General features: G+C 46.9%; 1 protein-coding gene across 11 annotated transcripts in view; it reads left to right on the top strand.

The window, feature by feature from the left end:
• Positions 1–19,273, top strand: part of LOC125983823 (nuclear factor 1 B-type) — a 42,968-nt gene extending 23,695 nt beyond the window's left edge. For 2 of the 11 annotated variants that reach the window (XM_049745518.2, XM_049745502.2), the window contains exons 3-12: positions 364–420; positions 2,001–2,069; positions 4,387–4,507; positions 4,763–4,884; positions 6,756–6,887; positions 6,953–7,137; positions 8,540–8,678; positions 9,026–9,108; positions 11,897–11,985; positions 14,372–19,273. In XM_049745518.2, coding sequence (XP_049601475.1) covers positions 364–420; positions 2,001–2,069; positions 4,387–4,507; positions 4,763–4,884; positions 6,756–6,887; positions 6,953–7,137; positions 8,540–8,678; positions 9,026–9,108; positions 11,897–11,985; positions 14,372–14,504 — 1,130 coding nt within the window. In that variant the 3' untranslated portion in view covers positions 14,505–19,273. Of the gene's footprint in view, positions 1–363; positions 421–2,000; positions 2,070–4,386; positions 4,568–4,762; positions 4,885–6,752; positions 6,888–6,952; positions 7,138–8,539; positions 8,679–9,025; positions 9,109–11,896; positions 11,986–14,371 lie in introns of all 11 variants that reach the window. The other 9 variants (XM_049745510.2, XM_049745493.2, XM_049745476.2 and 6 more) reach the window with 7 other exon arrangements.
• The last annotated feature ends 5,364 nt before the right edge of the window (positions 19,274–24,637 follow it).

Below are 24,637 nucleotides of genomic sequence, written 5' to 3'. Positions count from 1 at the left end.
AAACTCTGAAAGGTGTTTCTCAAAAATGAAGAAAAATTCCCCTTCATGGAAAGAATTTCATCTATGTTGCCTCGTATTTTCCCGGCCTCCTCCTTCAGCGTGCACGTAGCTCCGGGGCCAGTTTCGGGGAATAATGTCCCCCAAGCTCCCGCAAGCTGCTTTGCTTTGCGTCTTTTAGTTCGTTTTTCTCTGTCGCTTGTGAGATAAAAAAAAAAAAAAAAAACGCTTTCAGGGATATTTGGAGATAGGAATCAGAAGATTTTTGCTTTGTGTCCAATCAAGCTTTTTGTTTTGCTGTCCTCGAGCGTTGCTGCTCTCGCCGCCACTTACGCCCCCCCCCTCCCGGTCTCTGTGTGCTTGCAGACTCCCAGCAGTCAGGAAGTCCCAGTAACAATGAGCCAGGCAAGAACCCTCTTCCAGGTATGTGGAGTACCAGTCATCCTTCCTCCACTCCGCTGGGCCATTGTTCCTCCACCATTAATTTGCACAAACACACACGACATACAACATACACCCTCTCCTGTTCTCTCATTTACTGACATTAAAAATGTGCCTCACAAGCATGCGGGGGGAAAAAAAAAAAAAAAAGTTTTGACTAATAAACATAAAAAGTACCACATCGATAGTCAACGATAATCAAAGAGACACATCTGGCGTGGAGGTAATTGCAGCTTAAAATCATTGCTGAGGGCGCCGTTTTCAAAATGACACGGCTTGCGCGGGGATAAAATTTGATTGGTAATAACAAATTAATTAAATTGGCAGCACAGTGGAAGAGCGGCTTGCCGGTTTGCCGCTCAGTCCGGACGTTCGAATCCCGAATCCCGTGTCGCGTTTGCCGAGCGGTCCGAGTCAACGAAACCCAGATCAAGAAAAGCCCTCGACAAAATGGATGCTTGTCGGCGACTCGTCAGCGAGCTACGAGAACATCAACCAGCGGCGCTAAATTGTTAGCTTCCGTACGGATAATTAACATGCAAATAGCATTTCCCGTTTAGTTGTTCAAATAGCCTGATGTTCCTGAAACCCTGGAGAAAGCTTACCTCAAAAAGGCTGAATTGTTAGCATCACATTTTGTTGGTTTATGACAAATTAGAAAACATTTCACAATAACCATGAACCAGAATTTAACACGCTAGCTAACAAACCGCTTGACCTGAACACGTTTAGCCGTGAGCCGGGATGTAGCGGGCTTCATTCAAACCCAAGTCCAAAAGGGTACAAGAGAGCCAAACTTGGAATATTCCCCCGATGGCAGGCTACTGGTGTTTCCGTGCTGGAACGATAGCATAATCAGCTACGTCAAGTGCAGGCTCTCCCGAGACAAGTTCCAAGGTAAACATGCCAGACCCCGGCTCGGGATACCCGTCGGCGGCCGCGGGCTGGCCCGCCACCTCGAGCTGGTGCCAACCCAGCGGCCGTCCGTCTCTCTGGCACAAAGCTTTTGGCTGCCGATGCTAACATTGGAAGCTAGCTAACTTACAAGGCCCGACAAGCCGGCCAGCACAGACTGACACGTTCAAAGCGAGTGAGCTGCTGCCAAGCTGGTGAGGTCAGTGAGATTACTCATTTGGATTCCTCAACTAAGTCAACATTATGTCATCATTTTGACTCCAGCGGTTCTGCAAAATATTCAGCACGCTGTGTTTTAGCTTTATGTTGCTCATGACGGTGGTACTTGAAATGGAGGCGATACTTTCTTGGTGTAAAAGGTTTGACAAGCGCGGGAATTTAGGGGCACTTGTTTCGATTGCTTTCAGGATGATGAAGGGTGAAGTTTGTACTTGATGAGGATTTCCGTTGGTGCGATTGATCAAAACAAAAGTTTGCTAGGCCACCGCACTAGTTGCCCAATCAGTTCCAAGTATTGTCCTCAATCCTTTTCACATTGACGCTGTGAAGTGATCACCTTTGCATTTTCCCAATGAACATAATCGAAAAAAAAAATAAATATGATTGCGTAAAATGCTGAAAGGATTGTCTTGTGCTTCTGTTGACAGTCTATTTGGAAGACAGCTTCATCAAATCGGGAGTGTTCAGCGTTGCCGAACTGGTGCGGGTGTCCAGAAGTAAGTGTGAAAAATGAAAAATATATTTGATCTACTCATTTGTGGGGGTCATCATTTTTCGGTGTATCAGCTATGTTTGAAGCCAAAGTTTGACGTAAGGATGCTTAGTCACTCATGGAGATTGTTCAAATGATAAGATGCTAACTTTTGAAGCTAACATTGCTAATAGCTGGATGGCTTGCTAGCGGGCATGATATTTTCTGTGTGTATAAGCCAAAATTTGAAGTAAGGACGCTTAGTCACTCGTGGAGTTTCGTCAAATGTTAAGATGCTAACTTTTGAAGCTAACATTGCTAATATCAGGATGGCTTGCTAGTGGATATTTTTTGTGCATGCCAGACGTTAGAGACGTTTGGTATACCGTATGTATATATATTTTTTTATCCGAGTATCACTCAGTGAAAAGGTGAACAGGAAATTAGCTGTTGGTATTTTTTTTTTTAATAATTGCGAAGTGCTTTACTTGCCATAACAGGTAGAACAATGCCAGCCGTGTGTCAGTCAGGGACAACGTGCGCACACACACACACACACACACAACGCAAACTTCTAACCTGAATGCTCAGGAATGTCGGCCACCTGCGAATCTTGGATTCCTCAGAATGCGTGGTGTGTTCGCTGAAATCACGCAGAGGCTTCTGTCATTTGAGATCACGTATTTAGGGCAGTGTGTGCGGTCAATCCAGTTGGGCCAGTCTGCTTTGCGGTAGCGGGAACACATCAGGGAAAGAACCACCGCCGCTGTCGCATATGTGCATCGACACGTCGGCCTTGGACGCTCGTTCCTCCAGGAATCCTGGGCCTCCTTCAGCGCAGGCGCCGTTTACCTGATCCCACTTTTTTTTTTTTTTCCCCCAAGCTCAGCCTTGTTACTGTACCGGCGGAACAAAGTGTACTGAAGAGGAAACTGTGTGTACAAAACGCAGTACAATCCATTCATCAGATAAGCAGCCCTGCAAGTTCAACCAGACCAAATTATTTTTATTTATTTGCATATCCTTGAATACGCTGCTCCGTCCTGGAAAATAAAAAGGTCGACGGACGCGTGGGAATTTATCCCTCGCGCCCTGGTGAGACATGTAAGCGGTTACTTGTCCATCATCGCGTCGCTGAAACATTCCTCGAGGTCCACGGTTCAAGAAGGACGTGCATTCGGAGCATGAAGCACTGTGTGAGATTTGGGGAAATAGAACACTCGTGAAGAATGTCTCAGAGTTAGAGCGGGACAGTACGGCCTTAAAAAAAAAAAAAAGGCTTCTCTCACAAAAGTGCTATTACTGATTTGGTGGAAAAAGCAAATGTGCTTGAAATCCTGGTCCTGGTTAAAGAACAGCAGGTGGTGCCCCCCCCCCCCCACACAAAACCTTTTTGTGAGTGATGTTATAAAAAGACTATTTGTAAAAAAAAAAAAAAAATCTAGGCCAGATTATTGAATCCCTCAACCGGCCAGAAATATTGCCACCCTTCTTCCCACACGCTTTAAACACATTTAAAGCATAACAAATTCTCCCAAGGTTCTCCAAGGAAGAGGCCAAGAATGCGTGCTTCAAGCTGTTTGTCACTCCCAGTTAACTGTGGCCTGAGGACAACTAGCACAACGGCAAACTCAGAACACGCTAGCTTGCTGCTAACATGTCATGTGATTTTGCATAGACAGACGGTCGAATGGAAATGAACACCGATTCATTCGAAACTCACTCGAGCAAGCGGCGACACGCACGGGCGGGCGGGCGCAGCATTTTCTGTCTGCTGTGTGGCCCCTGCCAGGCCCGCAGCGGCTTTGCCAGGGTGGCGGCGGCCGCTTGGCCGGCAGCGGGATCGTGCCAGTGGCCAACCTCAAACCACAACAGACGGCGCCGCACACCCCGCTCGAGCTGGAGGCGAGCGCCGTAGAGGGGGCGGGGTTTAACGATGTCTTTTTGTTCACTTCATTCTGGCCCCTTCCTCACCTTCACCGCAGTGCTGGAAAAAATCCCCATCCGCTGTAAATCATGTCGTGTGTGTGTGTGTGTGCGGGACAACCGCAGCTAATAATAACAAGAAGCGTCTACTTAGTGTATGGCCTGCTCTTGTGCGGAGAAGATTCGTCTGCTTGTGCCCCGCAGCCATAATGTGTGCAAAGCGGTGACTTTTTAATCAGAGGGCTCAGCAGAAATGCTGTAATGGTCAAACGGGAGCGTTTAATTTGCTGCACGGGGCCTCTAAAGCGTCAATAATGACCACTCGTGCGATTCTGCGATTAATTGTGCGTCTCCTGTTACAATCTTTCCCGGCCAGTCGGCCGGCTCAGCGCTTGCACTTTTGCTTCCCTCCGCAGTGCCCATCACCCACGGTGCGGCCGTCAACTTCTCCATGGCGGACATGCCCGGGCAACCCTACTACCACGACCTCAACTCCGGCGTGGGGATGCACCGCTCCCTGTCCTCCCCTCCCGGCAGGTCAGCAAGCTCGCGACTCGACCGCACTCCGCAAAGCCCCTATCTCGCCGAGCGGCAAAGGTTTGCTCCTGTTAGCCAACCTGGCCAATTTTCTTTCAAGCCTGTTCTGCAGACAATCGCAAAAGGGTCGCCGTCAAATTTAGAGCATGTGGAAAATTCCTTTGGGACAAAAAGCCCCCCGACCCGTTTGCGACCAGCTTGTCTGCGGGAACAAAATAAATGCGTGTTGCTAACGCCTGCCGTCTTGTGACACAGCAAAAGGCCCAAAACCGTCAACCTGGAGGAGAACATGGACACCAGCCCGACCGGACCCGACTTCTACTCGTCGCCCAGCTCGCCGGCCAGCGGTCGGGCAAACTGGCACGACCGAGACGGAGGTGAATTGCGCGGGCGAATTTGAATCAATTGTAGCCATTCCTCGAGAAGCGGCTTTCCGAGCACGTCTGCTCTTGCGGGAGCGTGAACCCGTCGAAACAGCCGCGGAGCGCCGCTGGGATGGCCCGTGGGCCCGTGTGAAGCACCGCCTGTCTCAGCGCGAGCCCCGGCGCTCGCTAGCTAGCTCGCTCGCTCGCACACCTGTTGCCCGCCTTACAAGAAACGCCGGATTATCCTACGCCGGAACAAAGTGTTCCAGCTGTAGTTCATGACACAGTATTTAGCGTGTGTCTGGACTTGAGCAATAAAAACTCCGTTGAGGGAAAACTTTGAACTGACAGTTCGGAATGGCGGCAGGGTCGCGTGTGCAACTCGCTCGCTTGCGTAATTCTGCATTTACAAACTCCTGAAAAACATTTGCTGGATAGTTTGACTCCTCCCACTCCTCCCGCTCACTGTTGCCTTTGGGGAACTTTTAAGAAAATCCCGCTAGTATGCAGGAAACTTGGAATACACAAGACAAGCCACAAGTGGGACCCCAACCACAAGGCCGGTGCGGCCGGCCGCATGAAATTTCATACGCTCCCTCGGCGCCGAGGCTCAGCGCGCCGTTCTGGACGCGGAGGAAAGCAAAGGCTCCCAAGACGGTCATTAGCACGCCGAGCAAACGGGTGACGCCATGGCGGAAGGCAACATGCGTGTCCATGTTGGGTCTTGTCATGAATGCAAAGCAAAATGGCCGCCCTCCTGTCCACGAGAGTTTCTCGTGTGAGTGGCGTGTCTATCCAAATATGTGTTGATTGCTTGATTAAATTTCCCTTGGCTCTTTTTTGCCCTGAAATGGCTTCAATTTAGGACATGGCACATTGCGACTTTTTTTTACAACCAGTTATGTCACATGTCTGCCCAATTTTGATTGGTGGAATAAATTCTCCAGGCCCTATTTTCATTTTTGGCCACAAAATGGCTGCCGCAATGAGTTCGGACAATGCCGCCGCACTCCCCATCCAACCGCTTCAGTGTAGAAGATATCCAAAAGTTGGAAGGAGCTCTGTAAATGTCAACGCACTTTTCAGGGTTTGGATTCTCGTAATTAATTGTGCATTTCCCAAAGCGCTGCGCTCACCCCTCTGAAGGATTTCATTAGGTGAAGAGAGGAAAATGCTTCAAGCTCCACGGAAACGTGAAGCCTTTATCCTCTCACAACCTCTTAGTGGGAATCCCCCCCCAACACACACACGCAAATTCCATCAGCCTTTTTTCTTTGGTAACTAGGTTTGTTCCTGTTACGGGTAGATTCTTCCCTCTTGTGGGCAAAGAGAGTGTACTGTGGCAACGACGTGATTTGTGAAAGGAAGGAAAAGGTTTTCACAATCGGTGACAAGAAGTCAAGGAATGGCCCGGAAGACAAAAGCCGTCAGGGGCGGCAGGTCTGATCACAGAAAAGTTGTGACCAGAGCGCTTTTGTAACAAATTTCATGTCTGATGAAAAGATGGTTTATCCACGGCGGATTACGGAAGTTGTCGGACGGTGTGCGAGCAGAGATTGTATTCATCACGCCCTGGATGGCTCCGATCTAATCTGACGTCATCAGAGGAGAATTTTCACTCGGGTTCCATTTCTCCGCACTACCTTTTTGTTATTTTTTTTGTTTGTGAACAATTTCAACAAAGTCAACTTTTCCACCTGCCCCTCCGAGGACGCTAATCCACGCAAATCCCATTCTTATGACAGACGTGTTTCGATCCATTCTTGGCAGGCAAAGAATTTTTTTTTTTTTTAATCTTTCCAAACATGTTGCGAACGACGACTGTTTGCTTTGAGGTCGATGACGTGAATTCAACTAAACGTGTGTATTCTGATATCCAGCAGACATGTCGTCCCCCACCATGAAGAAGCCGGAGAAGGCCATGTTTAGCCCCACCTCCCCGCAAGACTCCTCGCCGCGAATCAGCACTTTTCCTCAGCCTCACCACCCGGGCCTGACGGGCGTGGGACACAGTGGTGAGTTCCCTCGTCGTCGTCGTCTGCGGGTGGATCACTGAAGCCCTCCGCCCCTCCCCCGGCAGTTATTTCCACGAGGAGCCCCCCGCCGCACTCGCCGCTGCAGTTCTCCGCCTCGGCCATCCTGCCGCCCGCGCCGTCGTCCTACTTCCCGCACACCACCATCCGTTACCCGCCCCACCTCAACCCGGCCGACCCGCTCAAGAGCTACGTGCCGTCGTACGACCCGTCCAGCCCACAGAGCAGCCAGGTGGGTGACAGTTTGACCCAGTTTCGAAGAGGTCTTCTCATTTTGTCATTGATGTTGCTTTAGGTACAGTACAATAACATTCAGTATTTCAACATTTCATTTTTTTGGGGCAGTTTAATGTGCTATTTAAAAAAAACAAAAACATTTTCAATCTAATTTAATGGCCAAAAATTCTACTTGTCTTTTTATGATCTGCGGGCTGGCCCCTCTGACACGTGACTAACGAGGGTCCGCAGAACCGCTATCACCTTTGGGCCCAGTTTCCGCTAATTTCCAAAATGCGTCAAAGGTTTACAAGAAGGTTGAAGGAAACAAACGGTGGCCAGAGTGTTGTATCTGAAGCGCAAGCGTCCCGTGTGACATTGATGTGAGCTTTGCATCGTAAACAATGGCTCCATCTCAAGAGGGCCGTGGAGGTGGCGCCTTTAAGGGGCTCTTTTTTTTTTCTGTGACTCCAGAGCAAAAACCACGGGGAATGATAAAGGTTGTAAATGTTTGCCGTTGCCGAGGCCCGGCTCTTGTGCGGAATTAACTGGCCCGCTGCCGGTCGGGGGGCGAGCAAGGAGCGGGGGGTGAGGGGGGGGGGGGACAAATAACACAGCGCTTATAAGCCCATGGAGCGGTGCCAGAATGTTTTTATGCTTGCTTTAACGCAGATTATATTACACTCTAATTAAACATTCTATTCACATTGAAGGGAACACAATTCTTTTCCAGAAAGGCCTGTTTGAGTTTTGAACTCGGGGCGGTCCCGAAATGAAGGGCCCAGACAGTCTCCAGCCGTCTAAAAGAGCGGCCCCCTTCCTTTCTTGCTGCTTTTCTTTCTTTCTACATAGTGGCTCCGTGCCGGCGCATTCACGCCATTGTGAGCGCCGGCCAGGCCCGTCTTTTCACGCCCCGGATCCCGGTGAATTCCATTTATGAGCACTATTAAAATCATTGTGTAAAATCATGTAGGAAATCCATCCTCATTGACTGAGCGTCGCCCTCCAGAGTCACAGTCATAATAGTGACCACTCCAATCTGTCCTTTATTGAGATTAGCAGCAAAAGCATCCCTCCTTTCACGCAATGTAAGAAGTAAAAAAAAATAATCATGAAAATAAAGCAGCGACGAGTGGGCCCTCACGCAGCCCCCTTGCTTTGGGAAAATTCCGTCGTAGGAGTAAACCGTGCCTTTCTTGGCCCCGCCTCCTTTTTTTCTTGTTTCAGACAACACTGGTCAATTATCTCTTCAGTTTGGGCCACAGGCACTTGACATTTTTTTTGTGATAGTTATGGCCACCTAATTCCCCCCCCCCCCCCCCCCCCCCCAGGGGGCGCTACTGAGCAAGTTTGCGATTACATCGTGAAAAAAATGTCCGTCTGTCTGAAATCCACTTTTGTCACTTTTTGCCTTGCAGCCTAACAGCAGCGGCCAGGTGGTGGGCAAAGTCCCGGGCCACTTCACGCCGGTCCTGGCTCCCTCCCCGCACCACGGCGCCGTGCGACCCGTCTCGCTGTCCATGCCCGACACCAAGCCCATCACTACGTCAACCGAAGGTGAGTTCCACTCTGGGGAAGGCAAAATGCTTTGTAAGCATTTTTATAGTACGCTGGCTTGTAAAAATGGCGGATGAGTCTGTGCCCCCGCCCCGTCGGCCTTTCTCCCCTCCCCTCCCCTCCCTCCGTGCAGACATGGATTGCTCTCTTCTCTGCTTTACCGTTATAAAACATTGAAGGGGGATTTACGTCATGCTTGCAGGTTTATTAGCCACTAATTAAAGTGGGCCCAAAATGTGACCTTGTGGTGCTCCACTTGTCACAATTGGACGCTTGCCACGCTGATGAGTGAGGCTGAATTTATGGAGCACTTGCAATCAGCGGTGACGCGCTGCTCTGTCACGCAGGCTACTCGGCTCCCGGCACCCCGACGGCTAACCGATTCGTCGGCCTGAGCCCGCGAGATCCCGCCTTTCTGCACCAGCAACAGGTAACCACCTTCCTCCATTTTGATGCCCCCCCCCCCCCCCCCCCCTTCCAACACCGCACATCAGGCAAGAGGGCACTGCGCCTCCGGAACATTTTCACCGTCTTTTTTCCGCTGTATTCCAACATTCAATTCATTCTCTTTTTTTCCTCTCTCTCCAAATTCTTCAAAATATTTAGCTGCGGCACCACGAAACGTTCCAGTGATATTTTTGAAGTATATTTTTGAACTACTTTGTGACTTGATGCTCAGATTTTTTTGCTGACATCGAACTTAATTAGAAAAGCAGACTCCAAACGTGAAAAATATAGCTTAGGCTGTGGATGCTTCGGTACATATATATTTTTTTGTCAATTCCGTTCCTTTTTTACTAATTTGCCAAACGGAATCAACTGTAGCCTAAAATTGTGACTACTTTCCAAATGACCGTTTGTAGCTATCGAACGAAAAAAGTTCCACGTCGAGATGGAATTTTTTTGGGCGTTGCAAAATCTTGCACTGTGGTCAGTTATCAATTTCAGGGGAAGTTTGTTGTCCCCGCTGTTTCTCAAGAGAAGTGAGGTGTGTCCAGGAGTGTGCGTGCGTGCGTGTGTGTGTGTGTAAGTTTCGAAAAAGACAGACTAGAGAGTGTGTGTTCTCCCCCTCCCCAACCTTTTTAAGTGCTGGTTTGAGGCCAAGTCTTTTCCGACCACAACTAATTGAATACATCTGTACGCATAACCATTGCTCCTAACTACACTCCCCTATCCCCCCCCACCCTTTTTTTTTTTTTCCCCAGCAATACTGCTAAAGCCCCATTTGGCCTTTACATGCTCACTTCTTGTTCTTTCTTTTCAAAGCAAATTCAGGGGAGGCCAGAATTTTTTCATACTGGTTTGATACAGATTTTCATTGTCGTTAAAATAAATGAGTGGCCTCGAGATCTAGTGGTGAAATGAAATGCTGTCGATTGTGGAGGTGCGGAAAGTGGTTGGAAGCCAGCGGTCTGGGCTTCCAGTCGTCACGCTTCTGTGTGTTGCACTTGTTTTGTTCCCCTCATTTCAAATTGCTTTGGTGCTTTTATTATTATTATCATTATTATATAATATATTATATATATATAACATATTTTATATTATAATATAAAGTATGTATAATATAATATATTATGAATAATATTCCTAATAATAATAATAATTATATATATATATATATATGTTTTTTTTGTTTTTGTTATGAATATTATTATTACCACAATTAACACAAATGTATTAGACCACTCCTGAGACATGCCAAGCGTCATCAAGTACTTGAACGCTTTCTCCATGTGTATGTGCATATATCCCTCAATATGTGTGCATCTCTCCAACAAAAAAACATTTTTATACACAGAGTGCCGTACGATTCAAGAACAGCACTTAAAGTGGGACCGTTTGGATCGATTCCGTCTGTGCACTTTTAAAACAAAAATGATTTACGGCTTTGAAGCAATTGTAGTGAATTGACATTTGAGTCCAAAAAACGTCATTGCAAACGCAAGCCTGTCAAAATGATGATTTTGCTGACAGAGCGTCAACGTGTGTTCCTTTCATTAAACACGTGCGAGGGTTCCCGGGTTATCTATTGCGCAATCCGAAGCCACAAGGACAAATTGATAAAAACATAATGAAAGATGTGCTCATTTAGTGGCGCTGCTGGAAGAATGGCGAGGGAGGGAGGGAGGGAGGGTGGAAAACATCCCTCCATCCATCCATCCATCCATCCATCCATCCATCCACTCGGCTCTCCCGCACACCTGCTCGGCATCTTTGGCCTTGCTTAACCCCTCCGGGGAATGCCACCACCCTGCCCTGCCTTCCGCTGGGAGAGATCCCTGATCACATGCCATTTGGCATTATCTAAGGAAGGATCCTAATCCGCAATCTACCCCCCCTCCCCCTCCCCCTCCCTCCCAATGCGGGCAGATGGCTAGCCCCTCGAGGAGAATCCGCCGGGCACTTTTGCCGTTGTTTGTCCCGTCCGAGACAAACCCCCGAATGCTCGCCGTGCATTTTCTTGACCGCCGATGAATATTCAGCGCTATCTGATGAAATGGCTTTTAAGAGGCGGGCGGGCGGGCGGGCGGGCGGCGGGAGTGCAGAGTGCCGACGGTGCACTTTTCCATCCCGCCGCTTTGCCAAATGAATGCGGGCCAAGGTTAGCTCCACGTCGGCCTCTCAGCTGGATTGCAGGCACGTGCGCCCGCATAATGTTTTCTTGTGTGGATGGATGCGAGCTTGCCTTTTAAGAGGCAAGTGTGTGTGTGTGTATGTGTGTCTAATCCATACACAGCATGCATGTCAACCTAACCAGGTTACGCACATACTGAATTTTAACATTGGAAGCAATAGGAGAGATGAGCAATAAAAATCCGTCATCGATTTTTGGAATATGAAGGAATTATCAAGGCACTGAAAACGTTTGTTGCTAGCCTTTTGCGTTTTTTTGCCCGTCGCCATTATTCGGTCGGCTCGCAGCTTTGTGTTCTTTTGGTGAGTCCAAGAGTTTAAAAAAGAAAATCAGACGGGGCAAATGTGTGAAAAGGAAAAAAAGCTAAAAAAAAAAAAGTGCCATGTCGACCGATGATTCAAATGTGCGTAGCCCGCTTAAAGGTGGACCAAGTTGACTAACTCCATGTTTTGTTTTTCTGGCTTCCAGGTGATTGCATGTTTTCCCATTCATGTTTGTTTTCCCGTCTGCCCGCATGCTTTTTTTTTTTGTTCTCTGTCCTCTGTTACTTGTGTGATCTGACGGCGCGCATTTCAATTGACAGCTGAAGAAGTGTGACTGGAGCGTGACTCCAAACGGCAGGCATTACGGCCCCAGTGCCGCCGACGACACTTTGGGGATTGCTTGGCAAAGGTAACCCTTTTTCCACTCTTTTCGCCGCTTTTCACACACCCGGCCGTTTTCTTTCGCGTCAGTTTGCATCACTGGGGAAAAAAAAAAAAAAAAAAGCAGTCTTACTGTGAACGGTAAAAATATTTTTTTGTAAGCAGAAAGTTTCAAATTTGGAGTTTTTCTTTGCCTCCATGCTGAAGTCATGCTTCTTCAACTAAATCCCCTTCCTCCCCCCTGCACCGTTATGCCGCTGAGCATGCATGAGCTCAGGACTTGCGTCTCCCGTTTCCACTTTTCCCTGGAACTGTGTGTGCGCTTCCTTGTGTGTGTGTGTGTGAGAGAGAGATCTTGTTAATTTAGCGCCAGCTGAAGGTCTTTGCAAACACACGTGCACACATGCAGAACCCCCTTCGGCGGGCCCCCTAAATAGGCTGAGGGGGGGGAACAAAATGTCCTCACACGCCACCTTAAGCGGCCTCCTTCTTTCATGCCAACACCTCAAATAGGTGGAAGAAGAATTCCAAAAATATCTTTTTATTGTTCATCGGACACAATGACGCTTAAATGATGTTTGAGAGCAAATAAGTGGGAAATTGCAAAAGAAAAAAAAAGACGCACCACGGTCTCGCTGAGGCTTCGATTTGTCAAATTCCATTTAAAAAATCAAATCAAGATATTTTGATAATAATTTAGTCTCATTTTTAAATTGCGTAACTCATCAGACCATCAAAAACAACGTGTCATGTTTTGTCCGAGCGTTTTCTATTATTTAAATCAGCAGTTTGTGTCATTTGTTCATTTGATGCCAAAGTGCAAAACGAATGCAACAAATATTCCAATGCCTGTCAAATAATAAATTTGAGTTTTCCCACGGGAATCAATAAAGTATCTATCTATCTATCTATCTATCTATCTATCTATCTATCTATCTATCTATCTATCTATCTATCTATCTATCTATCTATCTATCTATCTATCTATCTATCTATCTATCTATCTAGCTAGCTAGCTAGCTAGCTAGCTAGCTATCTATCTTTCTAGCTAGCTAGCTCTAGCTATCTCTTTCGATCTAGCTAGCTAGCTATCGCTCTCTTTTTATCTATCTATCTTTCGCTCTCTCTCTCTCCCCCCATACTTCTATCCATCCATCCATCCATCCATCTATCCATCCATCTATAATCAACATGGCGAACATGCTGAATGATAATTCTGCCGGTTTCATTTCTGCTCAACGCGTGCGAAGATGTTTCCATGCGAAATTGCTCATTTCTTTTCAAGACGAGTGACCTTTTGCGCCATTTCTCGAGAACTGCGCACATCGGTTGCAACATTGAGAAGAACATTTAATAAGACGCTTCGGATGCTGTGGGTTCCCCTTCGAGTCCCCCAAACAAGCAAAGTTGAGATGGTCCCCACCATGTTTGGTGACCTGAGATGGAAGATGTAGAGAGGCCTAAAGAACAGCGGCGGGGCGGGGTCGCTCTTGGCCGTTCTGTGCCTTCTTTGTTGAGCAAGGTAGGAAAAACTTCAGCCCCCCCTCGCAACGCCGCCGCTGCCCCCGTTTCCTGCCCGATGACTTTTGGCAGAAGGACAAGCGAGGGAAGAAGGCAAAGAGAATGTCAGGAACACAAGTGTAGAAGAGGATGAGCCCCATTTTTTTTTTTTTTTTTCGAGCCGGGGGTCGTTTTGAAGACAATGTCTTCCGTGATGCCCGCCGCTTCCTCAAAGCCCTTCTTCTTCATTTCCAGACCCACACGTGGAACACTTGGAAGATTTGTAATGCGGTTCCGAGTTCAAATCTCCTCCTTTTGAAGATGATGCAGATGAAATTACTTGGTTCGCAAAATATCGAGCCGTACCTGCCGGACACCTCCTGTCGCATTTGTTTTTGGGACTCAACAGATTCAATGCACACACACCTAAAAATCCAAATTGGTTGAGGCTCATACAGAAGAGCTGAGATGAGAGCCCACTGTGAGGGGAGGGCGGGGGCTAATTATCTGACATGTACGTAACGCGGGAGCCCTCGGGAACAACGCGCCACTTGTTCCCGCTCGCGTTTTCAGTTAGCACCGTTGCAACAATCCCAGTGTTGTTTTGCCGTTAGCGTGATATGAATAGGGATGGGGCGGCGGCTTTGTGGAGGGACCTCCGCCAACACACACACACACACACGAAGCCCTGGTCCTTCCCAGAAGGGCCACGAGCTCTCGCACAACATCTTGGACTTGCATCCGAGGCCTAAAAATCTCGGCGGTACGTTTCCATATTTTTGGAAAAGCATTTTGAGAACACGCGTTGTTATTTCGTAAACTTTTGCTTTCTTGTTCACCCATTTGGGTATCTGCCGACTGAGTGGCCGACTTTTTGAAAACAGTAATACTCATTATTCTTTCTCGTCCGACAGTCCTGGTACCTGGGCGAGCTTAGTTCCATTCCAAGTGCCGAACGGGACGCCGATTCTGCCAACAAATGTCCACCAGAACTACAGCATAAGCATCATTGGTGAGCCGCTGGTCCCCGCCGAGACCGGGAACTGAGGCTGGAGCGCTGCTTCGGAGGAGGTGTGCTTTTGGCTTTGGGCTTTTTTTTTATTTTTTTTGCGGGGGGGGGGGGGGGGCTGAAACCAGCAAATGCAGCAGCAGCTGTACAATCTTAACACTCTTCCCAAACGACCCCCTCGCCCGCTTTTGCCTGGGCCGTGATGGATGCTGAAGGAAGGAAAGAAGCTTCAGGTGCCCCCCCCCTCCCCCCTCCTACACTCACATCACCCACATACACACACACACACACATACAGTATACACGCACCAGCCAGTTGTTGTTTGCAGAACTTTGCGATGCATTCAAATACTGTGATGTACAGATGCCTTAATGTTCTACTGCATGACACTCAAAACGTGTGCTTCTGATGACAAACAAAACTTTCAGAGTGCTTCGTGGTGGAGCCGAGAGAGAAGCAAAGTGTCCATTTGTTCTTTTTCTTCCAACCGTGACGAGCGTTAACTACTTGAGATTGGAGCCCTCGCTAAAAAAAAAAAAAAAAAAAAAAAAAAAAAAGATGTTTGAGCCCTTTCAAAAAGGAAGAGCAATTTCCATGGAGGCAAGTGCAATTGAATTTTTTTTTTGAAGGGAAGTTATCAGTCTGTCCGCCCTCAGACTCTAAAGGAAAGGGGGAGAAACATGCGACGGTTGTAGGAGCAAAATGTTGCTTTTTTTTTTTGTTTCACAATTTGAGTTCAGTCCCATGCAATCCCAGCAGCAACACCAGCACTTGTTTTTTTTTTTTTTTTTATTCCGTGCCCTTCCCCAATTGTACAGGGACACATTGTTTAGCCTTTTCTTATTTATATCTTGGAAAAGGGGAGACGAGCCCTTAGAGAATGAAACGAACACATATACTGTGTTTACAAAAAAAAAAAAAATTCACATTTTTGGCCGTTGGCTTTGAAAGCGAATGTTTACAAGAGGAAGAAACCCGTACATTGACGGAAAAGTCCGGAGAAATTGTCAATCAGTCAGGCGGTGGCAAAAAAAAAGAAAAAAGTGGCGCTGACGGCCATCAGCCTCCGCAGTCTTCACTTCATTTGCACGACGATACGTGACGTCCACATGACGTGCCTTTTCGCATATCTCCCCATACACACACACACACACACACACACACACACATTTTGCTCTTTCATCATGGTAGGAACACACAGAGTTGACATTTGAACGTTTTTGTACTCTGAACTTCATGTACGTTTTTTTTTTTCCCCGTGTCACAGTTCCACCGAATAACCCGGCTGTGTATAGTCACGTTTGTAATCGCTTTGGGTTGTTGTTGTTATTTTTTTTTTTCATCCCTCCAGTATTCCCCCAATGGCTTTTCTAATAACCTATCATCTTTCTCTCCCCTTTCGGCGCTCATTGTCCTTGAATTGAGAATGATGACAATTATGCAATACCAAGTTTTGCCTATGTAGGTAGTGCTTATAGACGACGTCAAATATTAGAGGCTAGTTTGGAGATAGACGCTATTGTAATGCATTTATTTTCTTGATCTACTTGTTGATGTTGTTGTTGTTGTGGGTCGTTTGGCCATTCTTTTTTTTTGGGTGGGGGGGCTGCTGTCTATGCAGTGTACGACAAGGTCTTCTCTTCTAGCTTAGCTTCAGAACGTCGCGTTTTGATTTCCCTTCCTTCACGTCACGCACGTCCGATGCTGTTCCTTCAGCTGCAAAGTCGGTCACTCGTCATTTTTGTTTTTGCTTCCGGAGAGACAACTCGACTTGAGGCCAGGACAATCACACTTAGACATCACACACACACACACACACACGTCATTTGGATGCAATTCCCGAGTAGATGCCTTAACGGCGGCGGTGGCGAGCCGCGGCCATGCCACCTGCGCAACAATCACTCACAGCGACCAATCCTGGCGAGGGCCCGTCTCGATCGGTGTCTGTCGACTGTACAGACGTACGTCGTCCGTCCACGACCTGCGCCGGGAAAGCAATTCCACTTCCGAGAAATGACGATTAATCACACTTGTGACAGTTTGTCCGCTTTATCGCGTTCAGATGAAAATCTGGGGGGAAAAAAACTAAGTTCCGGTAATTGATGCGGACGTTTTGCCTTCATTTGGTGCTTTCATTCATGTTTGGAAACAAATTTAAAAAAATGTAGGTCGTCAGTTTTAGGATATTTCTGTCGGTGGTGTGAATGATTTTTTTTTTTTTATTTCTCCAGTGTGAAATATGTGCCTTGGCTCAATCAAATTTGGGAAACACTGCTCACCGACATTTGGCCATCCTCCCCCCTCCCGTCAAAGAAACATTTGGCACTTAAATAGCATCTGGGCAATCCCTCCTCCGTGTTTCCCAGCCAAATCTCTCGGGCCTTACGGGGCCCATCGTCGAAGTCAATCAGCGCAACGCCCGTTGACACCTTTTTGCACTCCTCCCCCTCCCAACTGCGAAAGCAGGACGACAAATCCTCAAGTCGAGCTGCATCTCCCCGACTTTTTTTTTTTTTTCCAGTGACGGTCGTTTGTGTGTGCGTGCGTGTGTGCGCGAGTGAAGATGATGGTCTTCCTATAGACAAAAAAAGTTTGTACACTGTAATCCTTCCTGACAGTTTAACGCCCTTATTTGTAAATCTTCCAATCAGGGCGTAAAAAAATGTGTCAATTCCATTTTTGGAAAGGAAAAAAAAAAAGTATTTCCCAGCCTGATTTGGAGTTAGAACTCCCTGGATGAATCCAATGTCAAGTATTGATGTCTTAGTGTCTGTAGGACAAGTTTAACAGTTTAACGTAAGGGGGTTCTGATCGTATAGACCACAGGTGTCAAACTCAAGACCCGGGGGCCAGATACGGCCCACCACATCATTTTGTGTGGCCCGCCAAGACAAATTGTGCATAATATTCGTGTGTCATTACTAGAATTGCAAATTGTCTGCCCTTTTAAAAATATCCTTTTTTTTTTAAATATTTGCCCAGTTTTTACTCGTCTGATTTGAAAACGAGTTATTTGTCAGTCATAATGGCCCTCCGAAAGGAACTATGACTACAATGCGGCCCGCGAAAAAAATTGGTTTGACACCCCTGGTATAGACGATGAGCCCCTGACTCTTGCCGAGTTACTGCCCCTCCCCCCCAATTAAAAAAAAAAAAAACATGAAATGCCACGTGGTGGCGATAAAGCAACTTCAACTTAGTTCCTTGGCACCAAGATAGTGGCAAAGCACTCTTTTGGTCCAAATGAAACTCCTCAACTTATACGAACATAGTTCCTTGGTACTATAATGCCACAAGATGGCGGCAAAGCCCTATCTTTGTCGAAGCGAAGCTCCTCGATTTCATGGCAACAGTTCTAAACTGTGAATATGAGCTGGGGTTCACTGTATCAAACAACAATGAAGTTTTTCTTGAATGACGATTTTTTTTTTTCAACTTGCTTAATGCTGGTCGATCTTTCGGTGTAAGAATTGTTCATTCCTGTGGGTGTGATGTGTTTCTTTTATCATGGGGGAAAAAAGGGTGCGATTTCTTATCCGACCAGACGGCGGCGTGGGTGTGTTCTTTGTAGCAGCCGGGCGGCGACGTTACCCCCTCCCCCCCCACACACACACACAAGATTGTACGAAAAGCAGGGTAAAAAGTAAATCAAACGTCCTACTATCAAATAGTTGTCGATGTTTTGTTTTTACGGAATCGGTGCGATTTCCCCATTGGCTCTTGACAATGTTCCTTTTTTCCACTCGCCGGCCCGCCGCCGCCTGCCCCTCCTCTTTCCCGTGATGCACTTTTTTTGCGAGAGTGAAAGCATGACCGCAAGGTAGCGTCCTTTCCAGTTCTTTGGAGTTGCCGGGCAGGGTCTGAATGTTGATCAGTGTTCAGTGGCAACCTTTCAAGTATTACCACGTTGCCCGCCGTAACTTTTTTTTTTTATGCAAAACACGTGCAATCGCCCTCATCCAACTTTCAAGCCACGGCAAGGGCTTGTACCTGCAGGAATTCTTTCTCTCTCTATCTTTCTCTCTTTGCGCTCTCTCATCAACCAGCATTTTATTTTTACCGCCAAATCAAGACGAGCAATGCAGTGCCTGTTCCAGCTGTGCGACTTGTACATACATGTAAAATGTGACATTGATTTCCTTTTTTGGGCGGAGCTTCTTCATGTCCAAGCATGTCAGCGCACATGAAGCTTGCTTTTAGTTTTGAAATGAGAACAAAGTTTTGGGGTTTTTTTCATTTTGGTAGTTGTTTGGGGCATTCTTTTGAAATGCAGGGCAGGACTTGTGGCACTTTTACCCCCCCAACCCGCTGGCCCCGCCCCGCCCCGCTGGCCCCGCCCCCTCTCGTGCGCACGCAACAACAGCAACACCAACGAGGCGTTCCGTATTCCTATGTATTGATCGTAATTTCGCTGCGAGTGTGCGCAAAAGGTCTTTGTATGTATCTGAATGTACGTTTTAGAGGACTTTTTTTTTGCCCTTGTTTCATTGTAGGAGCCACAAGGTGTCCGTTGTGAACTGTACAGGCCTTGATGCCTCCCTTATCTTTTTATTGATTTTTTTTTTTTTTTTTTTTAAGCGACGCCTTTCGGTCGGTTACATTTGGTGCAGGGGTTAAAATTGCCACAAGATTAAAAATCAGTGTAAATAAAGGCTCAACTTTTTTTCTTTTTTTTTGTGATTGTTACTGTTATATCCAGCCTATACTGCTAGCAGCTGTTCTTACTGCAGTCAATTACTGGAAGTGGATATATTTCCTATGCAAAAACTGTTTAAACAATAAAAATGAGCTATGCTACAACAAGAAATTGTCCGCGTCGTATCTTCTGGCATGCTTTTTTTTTTTTTGTAATGTAGTTTCTGTGCACGGATGATTTTTAAAATGAACAAAAATGAGATAAATATTCAAATAAAACGCCGTTTGTTTTGTGGACACATTTTTGTTGTCACTAATATTTTACTAGTTACAAATGGGCCCATTATTTAATGAGCAATTCAATTGTGATCATATGACGTCTTAGTCAAGTGTGGGCCTTTGATGCTCATCTTTGATCAAATCAAATCAGCTTCGTTTGACCTGACGGAGATGTCGAAAATAACGCTCATAATAATTCATGGAATCGTCTAAAATATCAAATTAATTACACAGCATACTCCAAGTAGATGTCTTTTTTTTTTAAATCCAAAATGCCTTTTTGAAGATGCCTTCGCTGATGACGTCTCCCGCTAATCGGATTTCGTGGCTTCTCCGAATTGCGTCTGGTTTTCCCCTGAGAGCGGGCGTGGTTTTACTTTGCTAATCTAGCGTAATGCGTCAATGCCGCATAGCTGGCTGAGCATCTCAGGCAGCACGTTGTCTCTCGCTCTCTCTCTCTCTCTCTCGGTCAGGTGGCTTGAGGTGAAGTCCATGCGGGTCACAGTGTCAAGTTGAGCCAGCTCTGATCTCGTAAGCCTTCTTAATGGGATGAAGGCGGCAAAAGTCCGTCTAAAGCGCCAATTAAGGCTCATTACGCCATGGCCTGGGATGCACCGGCGGCTCGCCCCTCCCGCGCCCCCTCCGATGGCGATATCGAGCGACCCCAACTTGACTGGCGCTCGTTCGGCATCTGGCTTCAGTAGGACTCGGTGAAAGTCTTGGCACCCGCTTGTCCCCGGCATATTTTTTCCCCCCTTCTTTATCGAGGACTGCTGCTGTCAGTGAGTTAAGGAGGCCAAATAGATGATGATTTGCTCCTATTCTGTTTCGCAAAGAGGATTTGTTGATTGCCTTTGTGCCCCTCCCCCTTCCTTCTCTCCCCATATGGATCCACACAAGGGTGTGTGTGCGTGTGTGTTTCGTGCACAGTACTTTCACACGCAGTGGTAAGTGCAGAAGTTGGACTGGACCCGCGCCAGTGCCGACACAAAGAACTGTGCCAGCTGCTTTTTGTGTATCTTGTTGAAAATGTATGTCGAGTAGTTAAGAGGTCCCGAAACTCCGTTGCCAGCTTCACGGTCCACATGAAATGAGCTGGGCATTAGAACTGGACGTAAGAAACGGTCTCAAGGAGACGGAACAGAAAGTCAGCCATTTTGGTTCGAAGCAACCACTTTGGCTCCATTTTGCACGGAAATCGGGCCTCAGAGAAAATGAGCACTTTCTCTAGTCGTGCTCAGATTGGTTTGACATGCTTGTGGTAAGAGGACACACCAAAAAGGCACATATCGAAAATGAACAGGAAGTCGGCCATTTTGGTCTGAAGCGAAATGGCCGAATCCCAAGAAAAAGAGGCTTGGAAAGTTTGTGAGGGTTGGGGAATCCTTTTCAGCGATCAGTCCCAAGGAGCCATGCCCTGTGATTGAACCGTTTTGCTTGAAAGCAGCCATTTTGGGTGAGTTCCAGGCTGCCACTTTGAACTCCTTGACAAGACATTTGTTGGCATTTTGCACACTCGGCCCGCCGTTGATGAAAGCAAAAAGACACAACAAGCTCTTTTGCAACTCAAGAGGGCCGAGGGGGGAAAACGCCTTAAATGGTCTTCTCACCGCCGTGTATTCCCACACGCATTTGCATACATTTCATAGTCTTAAATCGCAGATTGGGACGGGAGCGTTATTAGTCCGCGTTGAGGTGGCGCTACGAGCCCGCCGCCGCACTGAGGCTCCTTGTTATCGCGCTGAAAGCACGAGCCGGGTCTTAAGATCGTGGGATTTGTTCCCATATTAAAAGCGACGGGATGGGCTCGAAAAAAAGAAACAGGTGTTGGCTGTTTGTGCGGCCGTCCGTAGGTTGCAAAAAAACACGCTGTTCATCTGTTGTGTGTGTGTGCATGTGTGTGTGTGTGTACATGTGACAGAGGGGCTTCGCGAGGGAAGGGGGGCTTTATTGAAAAGTGCGCCTCTCCTCCCCTGTTCAACATGCTGGATTAGCACCAGCAGTTTCCCATGGAGCAGCCCCCCCCCCTCAACGCCCGCCCCCCCTGCCCCCACAACACCCCCCTGTACATTTGCATAAGGCGCAGACAGGCAGAGATGTGACAAACAATCGTGGCACACACACACGCACACACACACACACACACACACACACACACACAGAGTGGCCGCCCGAGAGTAGCTCCTCCAAAAGGGCCACCTTACGACATCTTTTAGCGAAGCTCTACAGCTCGGCTCTCTGCGCCGCCGTCCGGCCGCCAAGTTCCCATCAGGCGGCTGATTTATGGCGCTGGATGCATTCCTCAGGCCGCCCCAGCTGAAATATGAGCCGAGATGCCGAGAGGATATTCGTTCTGCGGCTGGCGCTGCGCAGCCTCGCCTCGCCTTGCTCTCACACGGGAACGTTCAACGCGGCCGTTAGACTGTCGACGGCCTTCCCTGTGCTTCCAAAATGGCTGCTTGGAGCAAAGCAAAATGGCTGATTCATTTTGGGATTAGATCCTGGGATGATAGCTTGATATTTTTCATGGATTCGGCCTACCCAATGCATCCTTAAGACTTTACGTGACCTGTAAAGACTTTCCCGTTAATCGGTGAAACTGGTGGAGTTTTGTTTTATTTTTTTTTAAACAAAATGGCCGACTTCCTTGAGAACATTTTGGGCTATGACAGACAGGTCCGTCGAATTTTGCCAGCAGTTTGGTAAAGTTTATAGGAAAATACAAAACAATCCCATTGCTTGTCATAAAACTCTCAGTAAAATTAGTGAGATCATTTTAAATAAACAAGTGAGTCGATTCAAGTAAATATGACAACATATGTATTTTATAATCTTATTTTGATGTTATTTGTATTTCATTTTGCTCATGCCTGTATGTTGAAAATATTTTACTGGTGACTCCCTGACTGTTAATCTACCAATCAGACATTTGTAGGCGGAGTTAAACCTCTCATACTAAACCCTCTCTCGCCACCATGAGGTTGAGAAAGTGAGTGACAAGCTCATTGACCTCAGGTGAGTTTGCTCATCGACCTCAGGTAAGTTTGCTCTTATTTTTCATGTTTTCACAATGTTTGTGTCCCCCCTTTTACTCATGTCCTCACAAAAAGATGCATTATTGAAGTATTTCCCTTGACAATATATTTACGCTCATTACTGTTAGCAGTTAGCATAGTAGCCGACACAGCTGGCAAAAACTAACATGAGTGTTCATTTGCAACATTTCACTGTCGTTACAGTAACGTGGAATGAGTATTCAAAGTCACCCAACGTCATTATAAAGGATTTACTTTAGCTAGTCTTTTCAAAATGGTGCTTTAGTATCTGTAACAGGGTAGAACCAAACAGCTAAATTCAACGATAGCACAAAATGTTATCAAACGTTGCCGGTGGAGCCCAAGCCTTCAAGAGCCTGTTTTTCTTGGAATTCACAAAAAGAAGTAGTCCGTCTTCCTGGAGGGAGTGCGTGAAATGTCTTGTCATTGTGGAATGACCTGCGTGGAAAGTGTTTGCTTGAAATAGCTTGAGGTAGATGTGTGATGTGAGTACTCTGTGCCAAGGAGATGTTGTGGCACAATTTATGGCAGTGGCACATGTCGGATGAAACATCGCGTTGGTGCGATCTTTTCGTGGAATACTGCATGTGTGTGTTCTTTGCAGTGTTGACACCCAGCTGATGTTTGAGCAAGCAATTTGGCAACCCCTGACATGAAGGCCTTTTTTGTGCCTGGGCTCTCCTACGCTTTGGGTTGCCGGGCGGAGGGAGAGTCCGGCGGCCTCGGAGCGGGCGGCGCCTCGTTGGCCCCCGGGAGGTGGGCGGGAGGGCTGCCGCTCTCTGTGCTGATTTTAAAATAGCCACGAAGCCAGGTAGATTGCACCCAAAAAATATATATATATATGAATGAATTAAAAATAATAAATGTTCAGATAAATTTAAATATAAATGAATACATAAAAATGATAAATGTTCAGATAAATAAATAAATTAAATAAATAAATAAATAAATAAATAAATAAATAAATAGATCAGATGCTAATACGTGTTACAAAAAATAATAATAAAAGTACATTTAAACACTTCATTCTTTCAGGTTGCACAAATTTTGTTGTAAAGTAGATTTATTTTCTGTAATTTTGTGCTCTGGTTCGACGGTCAACTGGAGCAGCTATATTTTCCAGCCAAAAAATACTTGTCTGAGGAGACAATACAATTTGATTCAGCCAATCAGAGGACAGAAAAACGGAAAATCTTCCCTAAACTTTTTCATACAACTGCTGGAGATTATGTGTGCAACAGTGCAGCTAATTTAGCAAACTCGTGACTTGGAGGCCAGGCCGGGGGAAGATCCACCACTTTCAAGCCACGCTTCGAAAACAATTTGCACTTTATTGTACAAGTAATTCACTTTCCCACAAGGTGTCTTCTTGAGTCATCTCCCCAAACAATTTCCGAGTGCCGAGATTCGGCGCACATCTGCAAGCGCGTCGAGCCATTTGAGCCTTTTGCGTGTTACGCCGCTGCCGTGGCACTTTGGCACCTGCGTGCCATTAAAACGCTAAAGGCTCCCATAATAAGCAGCAGGTGCAGCCCTGCCATAGGCCGGAAGGAGATAGGAGTGTGCGTGCGTGCGTGCGTGCGTGCCTGCGTGCGTGAGTTTAAATTCTCGGTACCACGGTGTAAGCCTGTGTCCGTCAAAGTCAGCCATCTGCGACACCGTCGATACGTATTGATGTCAATTACCATGACGATTTGTTTGCTGTGTTGGCATGTATGGTGCTCTCGCCCCCCCGCCCCAACCTTCGCTGGCCCCGCCCCCACGTCCACCTGCCAAAGAGTGGAAGCGGCAGCCAATAAGGAGGCAATCTACTTGCGGCAAATCTAATGAGCTGATGAATGGCGCCATGTATGAAGTGTGGCAGCGTAATATGGCACGCCCACCTGCCAAAATACACGCTAGAATAATTGTTTGTGTTTTGTCAGCGGAGTAGCTTCCCACAAACGGAAGCCTCGGAAATTTGCTGACTGAGCGCATTTTTTCCAGTTGCAAAAGATTGATGATAGAAATTGGCGTCTTTAAAGAGTTGGGATCGTTCACCTGCGGAGCATTTGCGCAACTTGGACGTGCGTGTCTATTGTGGTCGTCAAGCGTTTCTAGATTTCACTGGCCGCTTCCTTTCTTTTCTTTGAAAATGGCCGACATGCACGTCACAATTGAGGCGGCTTCTCTTCGTTCCTTGTTTTTCTTATGGCAGAGCC

This window comes from Syngnathus scovelli, chromosome 1, assembly GCF_024217435.2.
Source record: "Syngnathus scovelli strain Florida chromosome 1, RoL_Ssco_1.2, whole genome shotgun sequence".
NCBI lineage: Eukaryota > Metazoa > Chordata > Actinopteri > Syngnathiformes > Syngnathidae > Syngnathus > Syngnathus scovelli.
This window is presented reverse-complemented; position numbering and strand designations above follow the sequence as displayed.